We start from the raw sequence: 20,783 nt of genomic DNA on the forward strand, positions 1-20,783 counted from the left end.
AGTTTGATGAAACAAATAAACGTTTCCAAATTAAAGGAAGTTTCACATAATTTTTTAATTCAACGATTAACTTCCATCTGCAGATTTGAGCATAATAAACAACAAAAGACCTTTTTTTTGAAAACGCTACAATTGAAGTTACTGAAACAAAACATAATCTATGTGTAAATAGGACAACTTATTCCAAAATTTGTACCCAATTGGATATAGTTTTTGGATAAAAATTCGTCGCTTTTTTGTGTTTTTTTTTCTCATTTTTGGGGTAAGATGATTCAAAATTAACGCTTCGTAATCATCAATAACATTTTGCAATCTTGATAAGACTACATTTTCTTTCGTTTTGAATTGCATATCCTATCATTCAAAGTTATAATTAGATATACAAACGTATTTTTCTAAAAGTGCTAATGGTAATCAATTTAATCTAAATTTTTTTCATCATTCAAAAACCACTCAATAATAAGATTAACATAACATTGGACTTCGAATTTGTTTTTGTTATTTTGATATCTTTAATGCATTTGAACATAAATCACGAAACAATTTTTCGGTTTTTAACAAAGAATTACTCAACAAAAAGATGTTGGTGTTACAAACTCTTGCAGAAATTGGAAATTTTGTTTTTCTAAATCTAAAATTGTTCATCCACAAATTTTCTGTTTTGACTTGTTGAACTAATTGTTGTCCTAGAACGTTCTGTATTTTTTAATTTATAGGTTTTGAAAGACTCCTGCAAACATAACTAACAGACATAAAAAGGTCAACGAACTCACGAAAAGCGAAAAAACATGTTTTTTTTTTTCAAAACTTTTCAATAGAAAACGGTAGCTTACCTTGTTTTAAGAAGAAACTGCCATAGAGGAGTTTTCAGACTCTGGCCAACCATTTAAATTCAATATTAGTCTTCAAAATGATGAGTTGATCTCCTTTTCAAATAAAAATTATTCGTTTTAGTCTAAGATTCGGTACAAACCTTTTTTTATACCAAATTCTCTTTACAAAAAACTATTGGAGGCCAAATAAAGAGGAAACGAGTTTTTTAGTTTTCTTTTAGCCTTTACATACGAGCAGTTGTTTTCCCCTATATGAGTGATATTTAATTATTCACTGCCTGGAATTGGCGTCTGATAGTAAAAAAAAAGAAAAAACAAATAATTTTTCTTAGAAATTTTTAGAAATGGAATTTTCCTAATTATAGTGCATTGTCCTTATGATTTTAAAATTTTGACTGGAAACGTTTAACTCCTTAGCTTCTCATAGAAATTCGCAAAATTTCGTCATTTTGACTGGTTGATGTCTGAACTTATAAGCGCCGGAAAAGAAACTTACACAATCTTCCAATTTATTTTCTCAATTTTAAAAACTTACTTCCTGTAGCAAAGCGATTACAGGTTTTTTTTCGGTTTTGTTAAGAAGGAAAGCGTATATGCGAGCTGCTGCAATGTCAGATACGCTAACATGGGTTAAATATAGCTGATAAAACATTTCTGGAGTAATTTTTAAAGCTCCATCGGCTAACCAGAAAAAAGACATTTCAAGAATTCTCAGCATTTCGGGGTTGCAGCACAAATGATTCGCTATTGATCGTTTGATCCACTGTCATGTCGAATTTCAGGAATCTCGAAATTTCGCGCAATGAGGATGGGTGGCATGTTTACATTTAACTGTTTCTTGTGCGAGCAGCCTTTCACATCAGTTTGTTTTTAGTTGGAAAGGCAAACCGATATGCCAATTCATTTGTAACTGGCAAAACCACATTGGCAACTGCAACAGTTGGGTTAAATCTCTCGCTGAGATCTTTTATGTGCTTGATGATTTTTTGGGCATCTGATTTTCGTGCTGAAATGTCATGGTTATGTTTTCCACGCGTCTCGATCAATTCGTTATTTTCTGTAATTGTGAGCAAATCCAGTTTCCGGTAAACTTTTTTTTCATTTGATATAAAACTTGGGGCCGGCCGCTATAAGAATGTGCTTAATTTTAGATAAAACTGTGAATTCAAAAGAAGCCTCAATCATAACTTGCTTATTGTGTTTGCGTTTTTTATCACTTGAGTACAGTTTAAAGCGACTGTCAGAATTTTCTATTTGTCAGAAATTTCACGTCGAATTTTAATGACTTAGAACAAGCAGGTTTTTGTAGTGATGATGATGTTTTAGCGAAAAATCTAATTGAAAGTTCTAACGAACTTGTCGATAAGAGTCTTGAGTAACTTAGGAAGCCTCATTTTAGCATGTATAACTAGAATAAACCAAGTTTTTCATTATGGTGCGTGCTTTAATTACAGGCCTAATTTTGGTGTGATAAAAGTTAAGACAAGGCGTTCATACAGCATTAATTTTTTAGTGAAATGACTAGGTAATAAATGTACGGCGTTAAACTGGGAAATAGGAATTAAATTGTTCTGAATTTAAATTGTTTAGTAGTGAAATGCTTAGGTGTTAAAATATAGCTTGTTAAATTGTACGGAATTAAGTTGTAGGACACTTTGAAATCACCTCCCTCTGTGAAGCCTTTGGCCTAAAACTTACAAAAGCATGATAGTTTTTTTTCAAGCCATGAGTTTGAAATTACTTATTTTCGAAGGAAACCAAATTTATAAACTAACAAATAAGCAAATTGCCCTACAGGTGGGACTTTATAATCTATCAACAAAGCGAAACTTCTCTCTTTTTTTGTAAATAGTTTTGAACAACTTTAGACCTTAATTTATCCCATTTCAGCAGGAAACATCTATATGATCTTCATTATCGCATCGATTAAGATCCCTTGATAAACATAAGTAATCCTCTGATTTACAATCATCAATTTGACAGTTTTAAACAGGATTTTTTGGTCCAATTGACAGAGTTAGCTGAAAAGTTATCATTGATTTGACTTTTTTTTGCCTGTGATAAGTTCAGACTTTTTTTTTGTTTTCAAGGAATAAAATTTTGGCAACTTCGTTTTGTGAAGTTCTGCTCATCAACATCTGAATTTTCTTATATTTTTTGCCATAAGTTTGAGTAAATCAGGGATGCTGCACTGCTTACATATCTCTATCAAATGTCTGATGCTAACATCTCCTTTTTTCATATTAATCTTTGTTGCGATTCTAACTTTTTCTGATCTGACTTGGTAGCTGTAACATAGACCAGTACTGCATATTGATTTATGGGTTTAACGTACGTATTATACATCGTCACTAACTAGCTTTAACTAAAATATATTTCAATCCGAGCTTAAAGTATCCATAGATAATGATTTCGCCGTCCGTTTTCTAATTTTTGTAATGAGCTCTTTGAAGTCAACTTTATTATCAAACTCAACTTTTAAGTACTTGGCATATGTTTTCACATCAATTTTTCAAATATTTGTCGTTTGATTCAACTTTTTCTTTTCTGTACCTTTTTTTTAAATTGAAAAGAGGGTCTGAAAAGAGGTCTCTTCTACCGTCCCCATCGCCTTAGATTCTGGTACAGATTGACTTTTTGACTACTTTCCAGTTCATCACCCCTTTGTAAAATTACAGCATAAAGTTGTTTAAAAACTGTTCATACACCCATCTGCATGAATGAAACGTAGTAAAAACTTGTTCAATTGTTCACGCAGACACGTTTTAATTCAATTTGAAACATCAGAATTCATTTAAAATAAGTTTTTATAAATTGAATTTCGTCAAAACAAAACAAAGGGGATCCAGAAAAGTGCCATGAAAATTGGCTTTCTACATTTTTTACCCAAAATACTTTTTGTTTTCATATACAACCTCGTACAATCAATAGCGTTCGAACCAATGGTTATATTGTAAAATTTGTAGGGGTTTCCACAAATGATTTTGGCTCTTTTTCAGGTCCTTTCTTTGAATTTTTCTATATAAAGTCTATATAAAATTTAATATATAAAGTCTATATAAAATGACTCTTCTTGTTATAAACTAAATTGAAACGTGTCAGTGTGAATAGGTGAACAATTTTTTACAATTCTTACATGCAAAATTCCATGTGAACAATTTTTAGTTTTGCAGTTTCTCGAGAGTGGCGTGATACTGGCCAAGAGACCCGATTTTCCTAAATAAAGTCAAATCAACTATTGCAATAGTTATGAAACGTACCCGGGTTGACCTCCATACACCGAAAATGCTTATCATACAATTCCATACAACAAAAATCATTATCATACAATTCCATACACCAAGTGTATGGAGAAAATGCTTACCATACAATTTCCATATATGGAAATTGTATGACTGGCATTTTTTGTTTTTTTTTTTCAACCGCAAACCGAATTTTGTACGCAAACAAACATTTTCCGAAAAAAACTTTTTGCTAAATTTCTTCTTTTTGTGTGTGCATAACGTAGTCCACGATACGATAATGTTGGCTTTTTTTCACTTAATTTTTTTTTCAAAAACGCTGAAAATTCCTATTTCTTTTGTATGGTGTGTTGATGTATGCCTTGATCAATGTCTGATAATTTGAAAGTTCAAAAGTTTTAAATAATCATCATTGAAAAATTTTGCCAAAAATTAAAAGTTTGTACTTTTGTTATATCATTTGTGAAGGACAGCTCGAAGACAATTCAGGTCGTTTTCTATGCATTGTAAATGCAAGATCGTCCAACCTTTGGTGCTTTGAGTAACCAAGGTCTTTGTCACTTGTTTTCGGTTGCAAACAGAACCCAAAATTTTTCAGAAAAGAAAATTAGAAACAAAAACCAACTTTTTGAATTATGGAAAAAACATCTATCATACGTTTTCCATTTATGGGAAAATGTTTATTATAGAGATTTCGTACCATTTTCTGTACGTATGGAATTGTATGAAAAGAAATTTCCCATTTATGAGAACTGTATGATAAGCATTTTTGGTCAACCCAGGTAGGCGTCTTACAAGGTTTAGTATGAAGACAAAATAAGTTTGTCATGGTCTAATTAGTCCGTATGCCAAATTTTATAACAATCCGACTATGTGAGAAGAAAAACTCCTCTAAAAAATTTGCAGGTAGGGGGAAGGAAAAAGGGCCGAAACGTATTATTATAGTCTATTTTTTAGCATAGTTGGTGTTCATTTTAAGCATAGTTGGTATTCGAACATAACCTTCGATAAATCTTCTAGTTACACGGTAAAATATAGATGTATGTAGCGGACGGGGGAGGGGCGCTTCGCGACAACATCGATCTCGATGTTTTTCTAAATGATTCATAAAAATTACTGCCACTGGGGTTCGAACCCAGGAGGACTTTCGTCCATTGGAACTTAAGTCCAACGCCTTAACCACTCGGCCATGGCAGCTTGTGAATTATCCGGTGGTTTTCGGGAATTAACTGCCCAAATATGAGTTGTTCTGACCTATGGTGAGTGCTTTATTTAACTATCTCTTGCGACAACTGTAGTTGCACAAATAAACAAAATAGTCTTAAGGTCAATACTACTCTTTTGAAAGATTCAGAGTAACAATTCAATAACTCAAGAATCATTCTCAATTCTCAGAAGGTTCGACCACAGTTATCTTAGAAGAAGAGGTTTCATAAAACAAAACAAAAATTTTCAGCATTTATCCGAGTTCTGGCGTTTTTTCCTTGCGGAAAAGACGCTAACAAAAAATTTTTTTTCAACATTTCAATCAGTGTATTAAGCTACATTGGTCTCTTTGGTTCTTTTTACTTATTCCGCCAAATTTTCGTTATTTTTTTTTCAGTTTTGTATATTATTCAATATGTATAAATGCAGAGAACAGTACACTGATTGCACTGGTTGGTTTCATTTTCATTGGTCATTATTTCCTGGAGCCATTTTCTGTGTCTTTTTTTCTGGTCTGGATAAAGCTATATGCACGTAAGACTTGAAAAAAAACTTGAATAATTAACTAAAAATTCTAGACTTTTAACCGATTGGGCCTATACTTGTTGACTGGAAATTGTTTAAAAAAATGTTTGAGAAGGTGCTGAAATTTGATTGACTAAATCTAGCCTATAACAAAACAAGATGGCTCGTCTATCAGGGCAAAGCCCTGAATGTTCCGACTGTCCCTTTATTTATATCTAATAAATTGTGGGTAGAGAAAATATTGAAAACCTATACATTTTGAACAAAATTAATGTGTAAAATTTTGAATCGTACGAAATTAGTACGACCAATTAGCTAGCCTCATTGTTCCGACTTTCGGTACGAAAGTAACGGAATATTTGTGCTCGGGGTGGGTTTTTTTTTTCTTCAGACAAATTTCGACTTTTTAACTAGCCATTTTTGACAGATTTTTTTAATATCATTCGAAAGGTATTGTTGTCCTGAGCTCAAATTTGAAAAGATATTTCACCTGTGATCATTTTTCGTAAAGTTACGAGGGTTTAAAGATTGCCATTTTGGCCAATTTGGGACAATTAATGCGCGATATATTTCGCGCTATTAACGCGTAAGCGGAGAGTTAATCCGTCTTAGAAATCGTTCCAAATTGGTTAAAAGAAGCTTATTAGCCATAAATGGTTTGTTACAAGGAGCGAAATCTATCCTTTTGTATTTATATGGCGTGTGGGGGGGTGATTTTTATTTAAGAAATTCAAATTAAAAAAAAATGTTTCATTTTATTTTATTTCATTGAAATATGTTATTACGGCTCCATAAACCTTATAAGGCAGTCGGAACATTCAGGGCTTTGCCCTGATACGAGCAGTCTTGTTTCAATTTGGAACGACTTTGTTTTGCGGGATAATTAGCCACGCATAAATAATTCGCGTTACGCTCTCAGCATTATGAAAAAACTCTTCAAAGCGCGCATAATTTAGTCCAGAAATTGGCAAACTTGGCAGTTTTCAAACCCCCATAGCTTTACAAAAACTAATCGGAGGTGAAACATCTTTTTACATGTGAAGTTAATATTTTTAATGAGGTATAAAAAGTTTTTGCCGAAAACTGTTTTTTCGATTGGCGAAAATTGACTGAATAAAAAACCACACCGAGCATAAATATTCAGTTTTCTTCGAAAGTCGGAACGAAAAAATTGGAACGAATCACGACTGTAATAGATCCACTTTGACTTTTTATTCCCAATGTAATTCACATACATAAAGAAACAAGACGGCTTTTATCAGGGAAACTGTCCGTAAACTGGTCTCAAATAATTTACCTTAATGAAATATTGACAAGCTATGAATTTTAAACTGAATATTAAGAGTAGCGTATGGAATTAAAAGACTAATCAGCCTGCCTCAATTGAATTTGGAACAATTTTGTGGTCCTGGATAATTTGCCACGCATAAATAATGCACGTTAAACTTTCAGCATCAAAGTATCAGAGCGCACTTTTAGTCACGTTAGTCTTTTAAAGAGCGTTTCACAGCACTTTTTCAGTCAGGAAAATCTAGTGATGAGTATGCCCATTCTGGGACTGCAAAGATCCATGGATCAATCCCCCGAGGCAAATATTTTTGTGAGTTGGACTGAATAAAAACCACCTCGATCATATCTATTCCTTACTCTCTTCGAAATTCGAAACAAAAATTGAATGCTTATCTCTACGACGATAAAATTTTACTATATATATTTTGGCATGAAATATTAAAAATTGTTGAAAAAACACATGAAAGCGTTTTGGAAAAAACTAAGCAAGAGATATACTCAGCAAGCATGTAATTGTTTTTGAATTTAGGTAAAGCTAAAAGAGTTCGATTTACCAAACAGAACAAAAAAACAGCTATTCATTTAAAGCCAATTTTCAAACAAATTTGCAAAATATTTGCGAGAAATTTGATTCTGAAACAATTAGCAAATTACTCAAACTGACAAAATTTTTAAATAGGGAACCATGAAAAAATATCAAAGAAAGTGGCGATGAATTCTAAAAAACACCATAAATTTTTGATTGTCCAAAAAAACCGCCTAACAATTTTATCCAAGTTATTTTTTAAAACATTTGCAATATGACACATGCTGAAATTAACAATTTTCTTGATAATTTTCCAGAGATTGCAGTCATAAAAACATTGAGCATTTCGCTTTTTGTCCATTTTTGCAAAAACAATATCGTCATCTCATTAATTTTTTATCTGTTTGAGATTTGATTGTGACCAACTGGTTACCGAAAGCACTACATGACCATTTATAAAAAAAACTTGAAAACATACATTATTTGCCTATAATCGATATCCCAGAGTGATTTATTTTAAGATAATTGATAGTGTACGAGAAAAAGTTCAATGGGTTTCGATCTATTCTGTGCTCTTTTTCCACGACGAAGAAAAAAGTATAGTATATGAATTCTTTCTTTCATGCAAAATCAAGCACTCGTTCTACAAAATATTGCAAAAGTGTCAATCATTTTTTGTCTACTCTTTACTATTAGTATGGTGAACAGTTTTGTTCCTCAATTTTTTTACGCGTACTGAATTGTGTGTGAAAAAAAGAATTCATGCCTTATGTTTATTTCTTCTTCGTGACCGAAAAAAGGAATGTACGTTGCGTGGAAAATAACACAGATGAGTTTCGACCTGAAATAATTTTGAAAAAAATCATAACAACGTTTTTTCAATTTATATTTCAAAAAATGGTTTATTTGTGAGGGGAGTATAGAAACCAAGGGAAAGATTTACAATCAAAAAAAAATATTCAACTTTGTTTTCATAACAGTAACAAGACTGCTGAATTTTCCGACTACCATGAACGAATTGTTGAATGTTCCGAGGACTATTGGGCAGTAATAACATGAAACAAATTAATTGTAATAAAATGAAATATTTTTTTTTAAATTGAGACCTTCGTGAAAATCATCCCCCACACGCCGCATAAAGTAAGAAGTGATAGATTTAGCTCCCATTAACAAATCATTTTGGCAAATAAGCTTCCTCTATCTAATTTGGAACGATTTTTAAGACTGATTAAATCTCCGCTTACGCGTTAAGAGCGCGAATTATATCTTACAAAATGCCAATCTTTAAACCCCCATTACTTTACGAAAAATAATCACAGGTGAAATAGCATTTCAAATTTCAGCTCAGGCAAAACAATACTTTTCGAATGATTTTTAAAAAAATCCGTCAAAAATGGCTTATTAAAAAGTCGAAATTTGTCTGAATGGAAAAAAAACCCACCCGAGCACAAATATTCCGTTACTTTCGTTACAAAAGTGGGAACAATAATGTTTTTGTTCGGACTTTTCTAATGAAAGTTACGGAATATTTGTAATAGAGATAGGTTTTTTTTCTTCAGATAAATTTTGAGTTTTAAACTAGCCTTTTCGACGGAATTTATTACACCATTCAAAAGATATTGGTGTGTTGAGCTTAAATTTGAAAAAAAAAATGTGAGAGATACAATTTTGAGCAATGAATGAGAGCAATCATCCTTACAATTTCAAACAGGGTCAAGTTCCGAGCATTTTAAAAGGCAGTCGGAACACTCGGGGCTTCGCCTTGATACGAGCTGTCTTGTTAAATCTTTGTAGTCGTTTTAAATGCCCTTTTTGTGTCAAAAACTGAGTGGAAAACTACTGCCTGAAAACCCAGAATACTAATTTGCCTCCTTGCACCAGACCTTAAAGTTAATTTTGTTGCAAAATAAAAAAAACAAGCTTCTTATACGATAAGGAGAAATTCAAAAACTTGCTAAATAATGGGTTAAATAATGTATAAAATAATCATTGCTTTTTTACTGAAGTGAAAGACTTCTTGATGTGAGAGAAACGCCACTGCTGCATTGCACAAGTTATAGAAATAAACAAATGCGCTGATTTTTGCGCTGATTTGAATTTCTGTTTTGCATATCATTGATTAAATTGATTGAATATGATCAGTGACTTCCAAATATAAATGCAAAAAAAATGAAACTAGTGACTTGTATGATTGATTCGTGATGGTTTTTGTCCACTTTATAACTTTTGCTGAAAAAAATATAAAGAAGATTCTCTCGCTATTTCACAAGAAAAGTTTATGAATCGGCTCAAAAATCCCCTTTTTTCATGAAAGGGGCAGACTGTTTGGTAAATTAAATTAATCCGAGTTTTCCACGGATCAGAAAGCAGTAAAATTAGAGTTCTCAATAGAAAGCTCTTGTGCTAATTTACTGTTTCAAATAGAGGGGTGGTTATTATTTAGTAGACTACATAGGAAAGATTGTTCAGTAGATTCGAGTCTATTTGCATATTCAGTTAAAAAAGAAATTTAGAAATCGCAAAAAAAAATCAAAAAATGCCATCAGTTTTTTTTTATTTTCAATGTTTGAGCTTTGAAAGCTAGGGCCTTCTCATTAACACCTTTTTAGAAAACTTTAAGTTGCTTTTTGACATCTTTTTTCTCGGATACAAAACTCATAGGTGAGAGAATTTTAAACAAATGCAATAACACTATTTTCAAAACAAGACAGACAAATCTCAAAAAAGTTCTTATCCGTGTGTCTATTTTGATTACATTAACGTTTGGGATGGTCTACTAAGCTCTTAACAATTTTAGTTTTTTCCCCTCAAAATCAAGTACTACAAATAATTATCAGAATGGGTCGAACGATATATCAAATTGAAGCCCTTTTAGCGCGTTTCAACCGACATTAAGAAAATTTCAAAAAAAAATTGTTCAGTACCGAGAAAAACTGTTAAAATTTTTTATTTTAATTTTAATTTTGAGCAATGAAAAAAAGCAATACAACAGCCTATTTATGCTTATTATAGACCCCGAAAGCAACTTTTAAGCAAGTGAAATTAAGCTTTAGAGTTTTTTGAGAAGCGTCATTAAAAAACTTGAAAAAAAAATTTGAATACGTTTTAAGTTTTTGTTTGATTTTTTGTTTTGCTAGTCATTTGTCTAAACATTTTTGTCCAATTTGCCAAATAACTATTACTGCCAAATATGCCTAAATTATAGTTTTGTGTCAGATCTTTTTATCACACCACGCAGAAAAACACTTTTTTTGTAGAATATTCTGTGCTACTGGCACAGTAACCTGCTATCCTTGTATTTAATTGGATGCGGATTGCTTAAAAAAAGTTTTGTCTACTTTATGATATGTCTACTTTATAACCTGTCTTTTTTGCTACATAACCAAATAGAACTACATCAAGTCGCGCCAAATTTTTATACTTGGTTTTCTCATACATCGACCAAAATTTATATAAACTTTGTGTCATTTTTCAAATATTCCATTTGGATTAGTTTCGTTGTTCGTTGAAAACTACCGAGAATGATAAAAGCACATAAATTCAAATGCAATAATTGTACCACAAAATCATCTTTATATCATCCTTATTTAAGTATTTCTTACAATTTTTTTTAAAAGTGGTCTAACTGAAAACTCTTGGACAATTTCACAAATCACAAAAAATTTTAAATCGCTACTTTTGATGTAATGTAGAATCAATTTCAGCTACTCCAACTCCGGCTTTGCAAACAAACGAAAACCTTAAGATGTAAGTTTTCATATAAACTTTGAGGTCCATTAAGGGATAAAGAGTACACCGTTGATGAAAAACTAATTAAAAGCGGTAAGTTTCCTACGGATTTTACATAGAATGATTAGGAGATGGGTCTGATTCAAACAATGAACTTGAAATACAACTACGAGAGACAGTAAAGCATTTAACCCAGAAGCTCGGCATCCAATTAGAAGCAAATTATTAGCCCGATATTGAATAACTTTATAACTTTTTTCAGCAGTCAATTTTCGTTTCGTTCGAGTTGAGAGACCTCAGCGTTGCAGAACAAAAAGTTTACAAAATTACCCCCGCTAAATCCGCTCTTGTTTGTAGAGTGGGCAATTTGACAGTAGATGCCATACGGGGGCGATTGTTAAGTAGATCCGCATTGAGCTTTTGGGAAAAAATTGGGCAAAAATTAATTCTACAAAAATCATCACTTTGTGCTTCACATAACTAGTGAACGCGCAATTTAGAAAAAATGAAGTCGATTAGACAAAACAATTGCACATGATGCTGGGCTACACTATGTTTTGACCAGTCTTGAAAAGTGGAATTTGCTATGGCGTAATGTAGCTATTATTGCGCAATTTTATGTATCTCAGAGAAACTTGTAGGGGTCAAGTGTAGTATTATAATTTAATTGCATCAACTACAACAAGACCAGACGATTTGTCCTAATCTCTGCGAGAAAAATACATTTTTTTGACATTTGACATACGATTGAAGCGTAGTGTTGTGATACTACTCCTGAATCTCCTGCGAGTTACTTTGAGCTATGTGAAATTGCGCAGCAAAAACTACACAACGGATATTCTAGCCATTCTTCAAGACTTTTCAAAAATCATATGATATTTTTTTCAGCAACAGGGTTTAATCTTGCGTCTCATTTGTTTATAAATGTTTTTTTTCTTGAAGACTAAAATTTATCATGTATCCATTGGTCTCTTAAAGTTTGTCAAAAATGTCTTATTTTAGACAAATCGTCTGACCAGCACACGGCGTTTAATAATTTATAATCGGTTTACTGCCAGTTTTTTCATTATAGAGATCGCAGCCTCCTTTTTTAGCCGGCCTTTCAAGTCTTTGATGTTTTTTCCCTCCAATATGCGCTCTAAATTGAGTTCGGTTTATATGGCCAGATTATCGGGTCAATTATTTTGGAATCCCAGACCAAGAAATACAAAGTGGATAAAAACTTGGAAAATCAATTAAAAGCTACGCATATCGGCATTAATGTGCAAAAAACTTGAAAAAAACATGTCCTTTTTGGCCAATATGGTGTAGTTTTGATTAACTAAAATCGAAAAAAAAATAGAGTTAGTACGAAATATTGCAAAATTTGTTCTTGTTAACCAATATTATAAATACTTTACGACCATATATGGAATGCGAAAACTTCAAGGCTCTCTCTACTTCACAAAATAGGTAAACATGATTGAATCAAGAAAAATAGTGACATAAAAACACGGGAGGAAAAATCCCAAGGGACCAACATTTGATACTCCTCAAGGAGACGTCAAAAATTAAATTTTGTGATTTATTTCTATAAACTGCCCCTTTTGGTCTACCATTGACTCTTACAAGAGGCATGGGTTGTAAAACGGCACTGATTGAGGCTTCAAAAACTAACCCTACTCTCTAATAAGCAGAAAAGAAACATAGTATCCCAGAAATGCAATTCGATGTTCACTCAAAAAAAATCTGTCCAACTTTTATAGCAAATTTTTTCCAAGTTCTCATTTTTAAAACTTTTTACAGAAAGTCTTCAATTTAAATTTGCCAGAAAATGTCTTTAAAATGTTCCGCCACTACCTGCTGTTTATACTGTTATCTGGGGTTGGGTGAAAATTCGTAACAAGCGACAATTCTTACAGGCTCCGCTTCACTGCGCTGCACTTACATTCGGCACGAGAGGAATACTGCGAGTGAATCAGTGTTCCCCGCTTAATCTACTGTAACGAATTGTCGCTTGTTACGAATTGTCGCCTGTTACGAATTGTCGCCTGTTGCGAATTTTTGCCTGTTACGAATTGTCGCCTCACAGTTATCTGGACTGTATGCTATTTGATACACTCCCAAAAGATGGAAACAGAGCGACATTTTGATATTTGTTACTTTGCTGTCAAACAAGCCAAATGAGATTAAATAGTATTGCGACAGGTAAAACAACTCAGGCGATAACTTCTCTGTTGTGGCTGATTGAACTTGCCGAGAAGTGCTATGATTGTCAAATCAATGAAGCGTACAATTTAGAAAAAAGCAAAGTACAAATCAAAAACAAAAAAAAAGCTTATCGAAAATTTGATAAGAAAACGATGCTTGTAATTTTCAGAAAAAAAACGTTGGCAGCTTCGGCATGAAAGTATTACAGTTATACAGTTATCATCATATTGATTTGCAGTCAAAATTTCATAAACTAACAAACATGAAAGATTCAGAGAATTTATTTCTATCAAACTCCTAATGCTTCCAGATATTATATCAAATTGTACGTTAAAAAAAACAGGAATACTCCGTTGAACTGCTACTGGTTATCGTGAATAACTGGGTCGCCTTCCGTTGAGACGTTTCTGGTTTTCGTGGAAGTAGCGGGAGACGAACGCAAACATAATTCAATTCGAAATATTTTCGGATTTCTAACTTTGCGTGGAAAAAAGACAATTCTTCGAGGGTGGTCATAGCAAAACCCGATTTAATGATCACGCCTACCAAAAAATTGTTTTTAAAAGCCGGAAACTGAAATTTTAGTTGTTGGAAAGTGCAATAAAAATGTTAGATCTACTTAACAATCGCCCTCCCTTTGGTATCTACTTAAGAATTGCCACCCCTATTAATAAAAGCAGTAACTTAGCACTGAGCTTTCTATGGAGAATTATAATTTTGCTGCATTCTGATTGGTTGGAAATGCGTTATTTTAATCTACTTAACAATTGCCCCCCCCCCTTTCTTAAAAAGGGGGCAATTGTTAAGTAGATCCAAAATGTTAAATGGACAAAATAGCGCCACAACCATTTTGGAATGGTTTCTAGAGAGTACTGCAAACAGACGTGGAAAAACAGGACAATTAAAAATTTTATCGACTAATTTTAACTCCAAAATTTTAGCTGTCGCTCGTTCCTAGTTTGTCTCGAAACTCAGTGGGCTAGTGCTTTTTTCTGTATGTTTATGTATTTGTTATCAGGAGAGATGGATCCATGATTTTCTCGATTGGGGATGCGAATTTCAAAAAATTTTCGAACATTTTGTCGATCTTTTTTTTATAGATAGACCAAATTATTATTCCGAGCTCTCCCAAATCACTAAAACGACCCTGTTTTAGCCCTGTTTTAAAAAAAAATAGGCCAAAAAGGCGTTCTTAGGAGTGTTTGACTAAAAAATCGTGTTTGACCGTGAACAAAAAAATGTTGACCGTAGTTGAATAAATAAAACTGGTGGCGGCTTAAGCGGCCAAACAAAATACATGCCCGGCCTAAAAAACCTTGATACGATTTGGGCGGCGGTTTAAGGGATGTTCCCAAGCAAGGGCCAAGCGCTTTTCAAGCAGTTATTCTTAAGACGCACTTAAACATACTTCCTTTTGAGTGGTTGTTGGGTATCTTAAATGTTGTTCTAAGGTTTGCTTGATTTTTCTAACTATCACGTTCACATAAAATGTTATTTATTGCATAACTGCTCGGTATTTTTAGCTGACTTATACCATTGTTATTGTAGTGTGTTATATAATAGTACCGTTGTGTCTCCAGTAGATGGGGGCTGTGTAGTTGTAGTACTGGGTGTCTACTCGGATCTCCACACTCACACTCTCCCCCACAAACACCCTCCGAGTGAACTCCACCGGCTTCAGGGGGGCTGCATCACACAAATGACATTTAACAAACAGCAATGCAAGTTGAAATTATTTAAGCGGGAACCGCCCTGTTTAAAGAAGTGCATGAATAACAGGCAAACTCTGATTGCAGTATCTTGCTAGTCATTTAATAAAAAAACAGGACTGCTCGTATAAGGGTGTAGCCCTGATTTTTCAGAGTGCCCCTTAAAGGCTATGAAAGTTAATCTAATTATTTTACTTATAAAAACTATTTAATATATTTTTCAACAAATTGATGACATTTACAAAAAAAAATGAAACAATTTTGACTTTGCTTTCAGATTTTTATAAAACCTTTCCTTCACACCCATGTAAAGTACAAACTGACGCCTTTGGGAACTAGTTACGTAAAAATACAGCAAAATAGTTAGCCTCAATTTAAATTGGATTAATTTCTTAGCCGTCATATGCGTTAATAGCTCGATTCGAAGTGTATTGAAATTAATTATACCAAATTGACCAATTTGGCATATTTCAAACGCCATAAATTTCGAAAACAAATGATGAGTGAAAAATGTTTTCAGTCTGTCCCCAGGACTTCATTACTTTTCAAAGGATATACAACTTCCATTCAAAAGCACCTTGTTAAAAAATTTAAATTTGTCTCAAAGAAAAAACTACACAAACATAACAAGACTGCTCGTATCAGGGCGAAGCCCTGAATGTTCCGAGGGCCTTTTAAGGTCTACGGAGCAACAATGCAATGAAAAAATTAAACGTAATCAAATAAAATTAAAATGTTTAAAAAAAAATTGGTATTTTTGTGAAAACATCCCCACACACGTCATAATGAGTACATAGTGATAGATTTTGCTTCTATTAACAAATCAATTATGGCATATAAGCTTCCTTGAACCAATTTGAAACGATTTCTAAGACGGATTAAATCTCGCTTACGCGTTAATAGCGCGAAGTATATCACGGATTAGTTGTCCCAAATCGGCTAAAATGGCAATCTTTAAGGCCCCATAACTTTACAAAAAATAATCACAGATAAAAAATATTTTTCAAATTTAAATTCAGGACAACAATAGCTTTCGAATGATATAGATTTCGAATTCCGTCAAAAATGGCTAGTTAAAAAGTCGAAATTTGTCTGAAGAAAAAACCCACCCCGATCACAAATATTCCGTTACTTTCGTTACGAAAGTCGGAACAATAAAATCACAAACGTAATACATGAAAGTTCAATTTTGCGCATTTATATGTTTTTGAGGGTAAATATTTTTACAGATTTGGTTTTTTTTTCATCCGTAGTGAAAAACAATTTTTATATATGAAAAGAAAGCGTAAGAGTAACTAGGAGTAACTTCGTAACATGGGTTAACATCATTTATTATTTTGTGCAAAGCAAAGGGGGTTTAAAGATTAACATTTTGGTCAAATTGGGGAAAATTAGCGCGCAGTATATTTCCTGCTATTGACGCCTAAGCGGCGATTTGAATCGGCTTAAAAACATTTCTAAATTGAGCTGAGGCCTGTTATTTGGTCTAATTTTTACTCTGCGTCGTTATGCAAAATATATCACTTTGTATTTTGAAAAAAGCGTGTGGGTTGATGGACTAAGAAAAACTCAAAAAAAATTGTTTTGTGTTTTTTTAATTTATTCTTATTCAAAACGAAAATTACTCCATAGACATCAAAATTCAGACGGGAAATTCAGTGCTTCTCCTTGATGGGAGAACTTTTGTTTCCCGTCTTTATTGCTCTTTCAATTTTTGCCAAAGTCAATGAAATATTTGGGCTCAGATTTTCTCCAGAAAAAATTTTCGCAAAAAAAAATTGGCATATTGAGATCAAAATAATAAAAAAAGTTAATATGCGACCTTCTGTAAAGTAATGAGTTTTTGAAATAAAAACGTTTGGATAGTTTGAGATATTTATTTTACATAAAATTTCTAAGAACGCGTAGCGCGAGTGGCAAATTATTCCGGTTCAAAAACCGTTTCAAATTGAGTTGAGGCAAGCTAATTGGATGAAATAAATCTTCATAGGTGAAAACAAACCAATTTTTCTTACAATAGAAAGTGGGAAAATTTTTTGCATATCAGACTTTTTGCAAAAAAAAAATAAATGAATCATTCGTTACATTTGTTAGCTAGTTGCAATTTTTTTTGAAAGCAAATTGAAGCTAGATGCAACTGAAAAGGCATTGAGAACCCTTTTTTTATTTTTGCCACAATGCTTTCGGAAAATTAGAGCCGGCATTACGTAGTTATGATGAATTATAACTGCTTTTAAATAGAAAACATCCACATAAATTTTATTGCGTGTTTTTTTTTCACTGAGATTGTCGAGCTCAGAAAAAAAACAGCAGATTTTTAAAATAAAATTTTCCGTTGACGTCTTCGATAAAAAACGGCGTTTGCGTAAAATTAAGCAAGGAACATTAACTTTATTTTTCGTATCTGATGCAATCAGCTCTAAGTGGTGCTATAAATTTTGATTCAGAGCAACATCTTATCTGTCTTGAAGTGTATACCTCTGCCCGACTGCGTGCAGTCTCTTTTCTCCTCAATTAACTTGGTCTTATTAAATTAACCCGCTCTTTTTACATCATTTTCCATTCACACTATTTTTTCCCAACAGAATACTAAATATCAATACCTTTTAATGCATTTGGGGAAAGCGGTTCAGTTCTGTACTTTTTGAAGAAAAAAGCTCCCAAATTATCAAAGACCGCTCCCGCCTCTCTCTAACAACCTAAGAGTGGGCAGCCACGATGCTTCGAGTCTTTTGAAACAGACAAAAGAGTTTTTTAGCTCTCGAATAAAGGGTCGTACAGAGAGAGGATAAGAAAAATGGAACTCTGCCTCAGATAATTGAGGTAAAAAACAAACAAACAAAAAGCAAAAAAGCGGTGCAGTACCAGGTACACAGGGGAAAAATAGCTTAGAACATGAACGGGTTGAATATGATTGAGCCTAAGCGGCAAGATGTTAAAATATTGGGAAAAATTTGTGATCGGAATTGCAGAGTTTTCCCATGTTAAACGGTTAATTATCACCTATTTTCGATTCCAGAGTTTTTTGTTTTAGTTGGTTCTGAAATCAGTTTTCATACCCTTAAATTCACAGTAAGAATAAAGATTGATGCAATTTTTGATCTTTTTTTATCTTTATGGGCAGTTCGCCTCACCCTTGTTATAGGCTTTGCTTTTAACGTTTTTTTTTCGTATTTATTGGTCTTTGTACAACTGAAACCTGAAACCTTTTTTTATTAAAAATTTATGCTCAATGTTGAGACAATTTCGTAAAGAAACAACTTAATTATATTGCACTGGTTTGTCTAGCAATCTTTTCGGAGATTTGTGAATAGCAATTAGAACAATTCTAGCGCCAAACATTCAAAAAGTAATTTGAAACAACTTTATGCAATGATTTTATTGTTCAATGATTTTTTATGAAACAAATTAATTTGAAACAAAATTATTCAATGATTTTTTATCAAATGATTTTTTATCAATTTTTCTTATTGAATTTTCATCTAACTTTTACACAACCTGGTTTAAGCTTCGAAGGTTTTAAGGTATAACTTAACCGTTGGTAATCGAACCTAAACGAAATTTATAATGCCTCAGACTGCTCTGTTTGAGGATCAAAACCAAAACTTACTCATTCCAACAGGTAGAAATGATGTAACGGAGTCTAAGAGAGCCAAAAAATCCGTCCGTCTCAAAGTTTTCGTCCGATTGAGGGGCTCAAGATCACGCGTATTACCATCAAATTGGCGTTAACTATAGTCTGTTTGTCATTATTTTTATATTTAATGCAAATTGTTAGCAATATACTTTTAGGTCAATGAATCTTTTTACTTCTGACTAAGTTTATTAACTTAAAACATCCATTTTTCATTTCAACCGCAAAATCGCGTAAAAACCAAATCAAATAAATTTAACTGCCCTATAACAACCGTTTTGTGACCGTTTAAGTTGCTCAAGGTAGCCGATATTGCCAACAACGTGGCAATGAAGTATAATAAACGCAGTGTTGACCTTGGTCTGGCATTTTGAGTGCAGTGACCTCCACCTTCTGCTGTCTGAGGGTGACAGTGTATGAGCCAGTGTTGGTGCACTGACCGTCAGCCACCGGGAGGAACAGGGCCACTTTGGAGTACTCGCTCGACGTGGAGAAGGGAGCCACCATCCGCACCACACTCTGGTCCGGTAGAGAAGTGCCTGGGTATGAAACAGGTGTTTTTGGCAAAGTTTTTCCGATTAAGTAAGGTTGTTTTAGAGTCTTCGGAGAGCTTGTTAAATAACTTTGGTTAATCTAAAAAAATAGTTGACAAAAGTTATGATAATTTTTTGATAATCCGCAAAATTTTGCTCGAAACCTACAAAAAAGTTCTGAAAAATGGCGTTTTAGACTTTTATTTTACTTTTTCTCGAAAAATTCATCACACCTACCGCGAAAAATTATATCCACTTTGAGTCATACCATATTTTCCTGCAGCAACTAAAAGACTTTCTACACCTGCAGGATATGCGAAATGCTCAAATAAGTCGTCAAAGATATTTTGTAAAAAATTATTGTATAAGTACTTCCTTTACCCCCCAAACGTAACGTTTTTTTTTCATGTTATGAATAATTAAGAAATCAAATCAGAGCATGTAGATTAAAGTTATTTATTAGTAGTAGTAATTGGTATATTACCATCTCTTTGTAGACCAATTTCTTCCTTATCATCTGCATTTCGTAGTAAAAACAGCTGTTTGTTTGATTCTTAATCAAATTTTTCGCCTTTTTATTGTGATTAAATATGAAAACAAAATCTTTCATTTTTTCGAATAGTTTTTTTTCAACGGAAAAAAATGCATTGTTTAATCGATTACCGGTTAATTCATTTTGGAGTTTCAAAAAGCAAGACTTTTTTTATTTAACTACAGGCTGTCCAATTTTTCTTTTCAAAATCTTTGATGCTATTAGGCAACATTTCATCGTTTCAATCAGAAATTGTAGCAACGATGTATACAGAAAGACTATAGATAGAATTATGAGTTTTAGGTTTTAAATAAAATCTTTAGAAAGAATTGTCTACCTAGAGAACAGAACGGTCTGTCGGTTAATTGAACTCGTCTAACCTAGATCTGTTAAATGCATACGTCTAACCTAGTCCTGTGTCCGGGTCTCTTCTAAACAGCACTTGTTCCAGGTCAGGCGGTCTCTCTGTGCCGAAAACGAGGAGACTGCTTGGCCTATTCTTCAGATATCCCTCATTCCTGACTTGATAAATTGGGAATTTGTTGTACACTATTACATCTGCCACCAAACCTGCAAGTAAAAAGTAGTATATAAGTTACAACAGTTTCTATAATCCCTAAGCTTGGCCTTAGACTTATAAGAGGAAATACGAACGAAAAAAGAGCCAACAATACTAACAAGAATGCTCGTTTCAGGGCTAAGACCTCAATGTTTCGACTGCCTGTTTAAGTCTATGAAACAGTGTTTGCTGTAAAAACAATTGAAATTATCAAAACAAAAAAAGGAAAATTTTTTTTAAAAAGTTTTAAATGAGATTTTTCATTGAGTGCGTTA

General features: G+C 33.1%; 1 protein-coding gene and 1 non-coding gene across 2 annotated transcripts in view; both read right to left on the reverse strand.

Annotated features, from left to right (window-relative positions):
• The window catches only part of LOC134844951 (uncharacterized), a gene marked incomplete at its 5' end in the record, with an annotated part of 89,496 nt that extends 68,977 nt beyond the window's left edge, over nt 1-20,519 (reverse strand). Inside the window, 3 exon segments of the mRNA XM_063861777.1 lie at nt 15,108-15,227; nt 19,241-19,423; nt 20,358-20,519. Of these exon segments, the coding sequence (XP_063717847.1) occupies nt 15,108-15,227; nt 19,241-19,423; nt 20,358-20,519 (465 nt within the window).
• Nucleotides 5,190-5,272, reverse strand: Trnal-uaa (transfer RNA leucine (anticodon UAA)). The gene has a single exon. It is a non-coding gene; the product is annotated as a tRNA-Leu (tRNA).
• Nucleotides 20,520-20,783: the final 264 nt, after the last annotated feature.

This window comes from Symsagittifera roscoffensis, chromosome 4 (assembly GCF_963678635.1).
Source record: "Symsagittifera roscoffensis chromosome 4, txSymRosc1.1, whole genome shotgun sequence".
NCBI lineage: Eukaryota > Metazoa > Xenacoelomorpha > Acoela > Convolutidae > Symsagittifera > Symsagittifera roscoffensis.